Source organism: Aspergillus nomiae, assembly GCF_001204775.2.
Source record: "Aspergillus nomiae NRRL 13137 chromosome Unknown contig00420, whole genome shotgun sequence".
NCBI lineage: Eukaryota > Fungi > Ascomycota > Eurotiomycetes > Eurotiales > Aspergillaceae > Aspergillus > Aspergillus nomiae.
Window position 1 is genome coordinate 21,384 of NW_015378475.1, and position 7,533 is coordinate 28,916.

The window sequence follows — 7,533 nt, forward strand, 5'->3', positions numbered from 1 at the left end:
GTTGTCAGATATTTTTCAAGCCAGTGAAGTATTCCGCGACCAGTGACTTTCGATTGCCCAATTGAAGAAGACAAAGTGTATTATGCACTACGTGGTACAGTGTGGGTGGGCCATGTAGGAGAAGGGAAGTTCCCTGATACTAGTACTAGCGGTGATGATGTCTGGTCTCGGGTGCTATATGAGGAAATGAAATTTGGAGGAGCCCTTCGAGGCTACTGTATGGAACTCTGGTCGGGATTTAAAAATGGACACTCGGTACGGACAAACGGGAGTAACCCACACGGCTGCCTGATAAGGACCGCTGGTACACCAAAGCCCACTATCGTCAACCTCATCCATCATGATACTCCGGATGTACAATAGAGCAGGGATTGACTAGGAGAAACTCGGGTGGTGCAAGAGTCGGTGAGGAAGAAAACAGGGAGGGGGGAATTCGAAATCAGGCAAGCATTTTGCCCAACTGCTGATTGCAAAAATTCTTTTATGGGTTGAGGACAAAAGGAGTTCTAGTATGTAGAGTACCGTGTACATTATATCCTGGAGATAGATTTTGATGGAGGAGTGCACCAGAGTGGGGAAATTAATCTGCTGATCCGTACTTGGCCGTTACCATTCTTACCATAATGCACAACTAAGCTAGGTACCGCTAAACTCTTTTCCGTAAGGCGCATGGGCCTCAGGCCGAACAATCAGGCCCGCCCAACCATGAGCGACGGAACGAGGGGTCCACTTTGCTCACACCAGCCAATCCGGAACTGGACCCGGTCATTTTTGCCTCGCAATGTGTAAAAAAGTTACTTACCACTAGGGAATCTGATCGGAAGCCCTCTTGTGGTTCTTATATATGCTCCTCCCTGCTCCTTCTTCTTGTTCTCCTATCCAGCTTGTCTTCCCTCCTCGTTCTCTTCTTCTACTTCTTGTTTTCCACCGTTTTCCTTATACCTTAATAAACAAATCTTCCTCTCACTCTTTCGTTGTTTACTTCGATCTTCAATTCTACCCCCCCCTTTTACACCGCCACTATGTCTGCTCGTCCCCAGAACATTGGTGTCAAGGCCATTGAGGTCTATTTCCCTAAGCAAGTATGTGCATTGACCCGTCAGCGGGGTTATATCAAGAGAGAACGAAAAGAAGAAGAAGAACATTTGCTAACAAGCTACGCAGTGTGTCGAACAAACCGAGCTGGAGAAGTTCGACGGTGTCAGTGAGGGCAAGTACACAATCGGCCTGGGACAGACAAAAATGAGCTTCTGTGATGACCGTGAGGGTATGTTGACCTTGTTATCCTGTGAATCTTTTTCATTTGTTCCCCCTCGCTAAGTATCAATAGATATTTACTCTGTCGCCCTGACCACCCTCTCCTCCCTCTTCCGCAAATACAACGTCGACCCCAAGTCCGTTGGTCGTCTCGAAGTCGGTACTGAGACTCTCCTGGACAAGTCCAAGTCCGTCAAGTCCGTTCTGATGCAGCTCTTTGCCGAGAGCGGAAACTTTAACGTTGAAGGTGTTGACAACGTCAACGCTTGCTACGGAGGTACCAACGCCGTATTCAACAGCATCAACTGGCTCGAGTCTTCCGCCTGGGATGGAAGAGATGCCGTTGTTGTGTGTGGTGATATTGCCCTGTATGCCGAGGGAGCTGCTCGCCCTACTGGTGGTGCTGGCTGTGTTGCCATGCTCATTGGTCCCGATGCTCCTATTGTTTTTGAGCCCGGTCTTCGCGGCTCTTATGTCACCCACACCTACGATTTCTACAAGCCTGATCTCACCAGCGAATACCCTGTCGTTGATGGTCAGCACTCCCTTCAGTGCTACACTGAGGCTGTTGATGCTTGCTACAAGACCTACGCCGCTCGTGAGAAGACGCTGAAGGAGAAGACTCAGAACGGAACCAACGGCGTGGCCCATGACGAATCCAAGACTCCTTTGGACCGCTTTGACTACATCCTGTTCCACTCCCCTACCTGCAAGTTGGTCCAGAAGTCGTACGGCCGTATGCTTTACAACGATTTCCTCGAGAACCCCACCCACCCCGCTTTCGCTGAAGTCGCCCCTGAGCTGCGCGATCTGGACTACAGCAAGTCTCTCACTGACAAGAACGTCGAGAAGACTTTCATGGGTCTGACCAAGAAGCGTTTCGCTGAGCGTGTGAAGCCCAGCCTTGACGTTGCCACTCTCTGTGGTAACATGTACACCGCCACCGTCTACGCCGGCCTGGCCAGCTTGCTCAGCAATGTCACCTTTGACCCCAGTCAGCCTAAGCGCATTGGACTTTTCTCCTACGGCAGTGGTCTCGCTGCTTCCATGTTCAGCGCGAAGATTGTTGGTGACGTGTCTTACATGGCTGAGAAGCTCGACCTCCACAACCGCCTCAACGCTAGGAATGTCTTGGCCCCTCAAGCCTATGTTGAGGTAAGCGATAGTTCCCCTTGAACTCCTTTCCGTCTTGATACTTTGTGATTCGACTTGACTAACCTTTATATTTCTAGATGTGTGCCCTGCGTAAGCAAGCTCACCTGAAGAAGAACTTCAAGCCCTCCGGTAACACGGAGACGCTCTTCCCCCACACCTACTACCTCACTGAGGTGGACGATATGTTCCGCCGCAAGTATGAGGTCAAGGCATGAATAATGGCTAGCGCTTGATGTTAATTTGGACATGATGAGTTTCTTTTTCTTCCTTTTTTAGATGATTCATTAGATTCCCCTCAGGACCGCATTGTCGTGTTTGGTTGCCTTGATAGAGTTCGGAAACTGGGTTATGCCTACAAACTGTCTCAGTCGATTCTATTCCCTTGTCTCTCTTGCGCTGGGTTCTCAGGAGGAGCCCAGAAAGGAAAATATTTTCTTGTTTTTAGGAACGGGCATGATGCTGATGTTCTTTCCTCCCCAAGATGGCGCTGGAATGTTTCGGATTTATGAGAAGATCTTATTTATTAATTAAACATATTAATCAATTTCTCTGACATATGATTTACTATTACCATGATTTTCAATGTACTTGTACGGAGTACTACCAGTAGATGCGGTTCTAATCTAATCCATTTGACACGATTTGGATGACATGCTTAGTCATGTCTAAACGGACGGTATTTTACATCAACATCATTTCCAAGTACTAACTACCACCTTCTATGACTTCCTATAGATTCTTCACAACCCTATCTACATTGACAATGTTAATGAGGATAAAGATAGAAACTATTGCAACCCTGCATAGAACGTGAAACGAACGATATGTCAAGAATAGAACCATCTCGAGAAATCAACGTATGATAGCTCTTTGCACTCTTTCGCGCCAGACGCTTCCTGCAGTATCATCCTTCATCATTCCTTCTTTTCTCCTTGTTTTATGCGACTGTCCCTTCTCGTCATCCAATCCAATGATTTCGTCCAAGTTAATTTTTGAGGACTCAGGATTATTTGTCCGTTTCATGAAAGCCAAGAACGATGCAGGTGATCGAGGGGAAAGAACCACTCAGGTAGCCTGGCGCCAAACTGGAGGGGAGTCGGCGCCTACTGCAACGAACTCCATTGCTCCGACTCAAGTTTGTCCAAAGAGAGTATTCTTAGAATGACTCGGACCATCAAACTATCGTACCGACTTCTTGGGTCTCTGGGACAACATCGACTACCTTGATTGGTCTGGTCCGGCGGTTCTTGCTGCTGTTCCATCCATCTCCTGCAGGTCCTGCTATCAACCCTCGGCGCTTGGAGTTGTGACGGTGCCTCGAGGACCAGTGTTCATCAAGATATGCCAATAGTTAGCTTTGTGCTTGCCGCCGACTAATGGATCTACTACGCGAGGTGCTCTTGGGGAGAATCGGGACTAAATTAGCTATGATTATCCAGAAATAGCACGAAACACAAGTGTTGCTGATTATAGAAGCTTTTACGGGTCATGACGAACCATTCCCAGTATGGGATCAGTGAAGATCTCCATCAGATCTGAAGAAATCGAGCAGATGCAATTTTTAGCAACAAATTGACGCGCGACTGTTAGATGAAACAGCGTCTGCCTGCTCCATTAGCTCTAAGCTCGTTTGTTTCGCGCATCATCCAAAGAGATGCCGACAATTCAGGTGTCCATTGCCTCACCATCACCAATGTGGGCAATGGCTCACGATGACTAGCTAGTTTGGCGTCAGTATGGAGATTTCTCCATGTTTCATATGCTGCTATTCTGGTCGTGTTTGTCGGTTACTTTTTTTAATTCAGACCGTATGAGCCTCTGATCGAAGAACATTTATATCCAAACATCTGCCTCCCAAGTGTACAAGAGCTTATCATAACCACTCGTACAGACTATGACTCGAGTGTAATACCTTGTCTTTGAACAATCATCTTTCAACTTCATTTAGTTTCTTTTGATTATCCATTGGCGAAGATCGCTCCCTGATTCCTTCTGGAAGCTGGTCCTTCCAATTCTCTGCAGCACCGATTACAATCGAACCGTTGCTGCTACACAGCTCGACTCAATGACCATGGAATACTCATACTATCGGCCAACCACTCCGCCAGGGCTACCATATGAGGGAATCGTTCGAATGACCCACAGTCGCAATGCATCCGACTCATCTATGTACTCCAATGATTCCTCGCCTTGGTCTGCAGTCACCTCAGTCACCAGCCCGAGCACTGATTCTCCCCCCCGTTATCATCATGGGCCAGCCCTTCTTCCCAAAATTAGGGATCAGGATGTGGTCATTGAACCAGCCCCAGCTAGTGGACCGCAGCGTCATCGGAAAGTGCTATCGAACACTAGGAATCCACCTGGTTTCTTACCATACCCTGCCAATCGTGCAGCAGCTCAACGTCATAGTACGGAGTACGTGGACTACTACACTGTGGCATCCCCAGTCTCGCCCATGTACGCTGATTCAGCATTGGCGTCTCCTGTGAGCATAACGTCTTCGCACAAGCGCAAAGTGCCCAGTGCACATTCTCGATCGTGCTCTGCATCCAGTGTTGATGAGGCAACCTTGGCCCGATATGGCTATTCCACTTACAGGCAGCTCTCTAAGTACTCTGGGCAATCACAAGGGTCCCCTACCGCACCTGCCACCCCAGTCACGCCTAATATCATTGTATATCCACCGTACTCGCAGCCTTCTATTGTTGGTCCTTGCTCGCGCACATCTCGAGCCCGAACCCAGGCCCCACCGGTGCTTCCAGTTTCCCCTTACAGCTATTCCCAAGTGTCGAGTGCTCAATGCTCACCAGTTGGCTTTTCCCATAGTGTTGATAGAATAAGCCCATCATCTACAACTCTTCTTTCATACCTGACCGGGCCAACACAAGCAATCAATCTGGTTCGGAATGTAAGCGTCATTCCAACACGAGGGATGCATGACTACTTCTGGTGGGATATCCGTAACTTGCGCAGCTGGTCCTCTTTTTCTCTGTCCACATTCCACTCGATCAACGGTCTCACGAAGCTTCTGAAGACGGCAATTCCGTCACATCTAACCCCACCAACCGTGGTCTCAGGTTCACGCTTGTGTCCTGATTCTGAATTCACCTTGGTGGACCTCGTCCAAGATATATATGCACCACGAGTGAATGCCGCTTTGGCCGTGTCTCAAGGCCCAGATCACCTGGCGCTCTATGCTACGCCTGTCCCACGGATCCATGCCAACAGGAACTATGGCGGTCCGCATTTCCTTGCAAATTACACCTCAGATACGGAGCGGACGAGCTCGGGTCTGCCCCGTGGACGGCTGGTAGGAATCGTCAAAACTTTCGACCGATGGAACACCAGTATGCGCACCGAAGCACCTCATCGGCGGGTTGAGTATTTAAACGGTCTAGCGCACCTTCAGCGGTGTATGCGCGAACATTCCTGCCGATACGGCTTCATCATTACAGAGATCGAGCTTGTCTGCGTGCGGGCAGGGTGCGACGAGGGTGACGACGTGCCTTACTTTGGCTTCCTCGAGGTTTCAGCTCCTATACCCACTAAGCTTGCGGCGAGTCCAGACGAAGGCTACTTGAAACCCTGCCCAGTCCCTTACGGCCACCCTCAATCGCCCACGCCTCTAGCGACAGTTCATTGGCCAGTCAATCTCCTATCTTAGACGCATATTCATCACCAGCCCCAGAGGAGCTTGATGTACCGATGACGGCAAGCCTCGCTTTATACTTCCTCCTAATGCTTTCTAAATCTGTGCCTTTGCCGTCCCAGCCGTCATCTCACCTGAATGTTGGCGGACCCGGAGCCCTAACTCGGCAGCGTATCCTCCCAGAAGGGAAAGACAAATGGATTCCAGAGCCACAAATTGGAGAAAAGCGAGATGCCAAACGAGTAAGAGGCTGGATCTGGCCGCATGATGCCTGGCATCGGCGTGAGGGAGGTGGAGTACCACGTTCGCGAGCGACTGGTGTGGAAGGCAAACCCAAAAAATGGCATAAATAACGGGACAAAAGTAAAGAAAAACGAAAAAAAAGAGAGAGAGAGAGAGAAAATAAAAGAGGAAGCTGGAACGTTCCTCATAATTCTAATGTTACTCTCTGATGTTGAGTATTTTGTTGTCATAGTAATCTAATCAACCAATTTGTTTCCAGAATAGACGAAGTATGTACATACAAGAGTAGTTTTGTAACTACGATCAGCTCATCCTCACGACTTGAACCCCCCTCAGAGATACAGTGCACTCTCCTGACATACTGCCTAATCCGTACTAATCAAGCATACTGCTATCAATAAAAGTTTTCTCAAGAGCATCCTACTCCCCAAGGTACTCATGACGCAGATCATGGCCACACCATTCTGTTTGCTGCCATTCTTGGTTCTAAAGGACCTTGGGATCCAAGTACCCGGGAGGCCATCATTTACCACCAGTAGATATATAGAAGCTGTACAGGAGTATTTCATGTATCTACTAGTTCAAAGAAAACTTCTGCCCTCCTTAGGACACCTGAATCTACGAATGACAACCCGAACAACCCTAAGAGACTAATAAATACCATAAGCGATGGTTTCCAAAGCATCCACACCGTCCTTGCCAGACCTCCTCGATGTAATCATCGTCGGCGCTGGACCCTGTGGACTCGCCGTTGCTGCCAGACTAAAAGAAGAAACACCGTCTGCGTTGTTCACAGACGACGAGCACCAGCGTTACCACTGGATCAACAAACATAGCGGCCGGATGGCGCTCGTACAGGCTCGCCACGGCAAGCAGAAAAAGGTCAAGGCAGAGAAATGGCACGGATACACCTCTCGGCAGTCCTTCTCATCTACACACTCAGAGTCTATAGCGGGGTCTCCGCCTTCGCTATCCTCGTCCGCCTCGACTGCTTCAGTGGAGACGGAAGCCGGTCCAGTGGAGGATGATTCGCCGTCCATTCTTGTTTTGGATAGTACGGGCGATAAATGGATGGAGCGGTGGAATCGGGCGTTCAAGACGTTGGAGATTCAGCAGCTTCGCAGCCCCATGTTCTTCCATGTGGATCCGAGTGATCGGGATGGAATGTTGGCGTATACGCAGGAGGTGGGGAGGGATTGTGATCTTTGGGAGATATCGGGGTGTGTGGG

At 49.1% G+C, this 7,533-nt stretch overlaps 3 protein-coding genes across 3 annotated transcripts; all 3 read left to right on the forward strand.

Moving 5' to 3' along the window:
* Positions 1-1,022: 1,022 nt before the first annotated feature.
* Positions 1,023-2,951, forward strand: erg13 (hydroxymethylglutaryl-CoA synthase; the record flags this gene model as incomplete). The annotated part of the gene is made up of 4 exons (XM_015556039.1): positions 1,023-1,082; positions 1,165-1,267; positions 1,331-2,412; positions 2,490-2,951. The coding sequence occupies 4 exons, from the start codon at positions 1,023-1,025 to the stop codon at positions 2,625-2,627; spliced, it is 1,383 nt and encodes a 460-aa protein (XP_015402609.1). The 3' UTR covers positions 2,628-2,951.
* A 1,526-nt stretch (positions 2,952-4,477) lies between these two features.
* On the forward strand, positions 4,478-6,076 carry ANOM_010784 (uncharacterized protein; the record flags this gene model as incomplete). The annotated part of the gene is made up of 1 exon (XM_015556040.1): positions 4,478-6,076. The coding sequence occupies one exon, from the start codon at positions 4,478-4,480 to the stop codon at positions 6,074-6,076; it is 1,599 nt and encodes a 532-aa protein (XP_015402606.1).
* An 897-nt stretch (positions 6,077-6,973) lies between these two features.
* On the forward strand, positions 6,974-7,489 carry ANOM_010785 (FAD binding domain protein; the record flags this gene model as incomplete). The annotated part of the gene is made up of 1 exon (XM_015556041.1): positions 6,974-7,489. A coding segment is annotated over one exon (516 nt), but the record flags the coding sequence as incomplete, so codon positions are not given.
* Between the last annotated feature and the right edge of the window lie 44 nt (positions 7,490-7,533).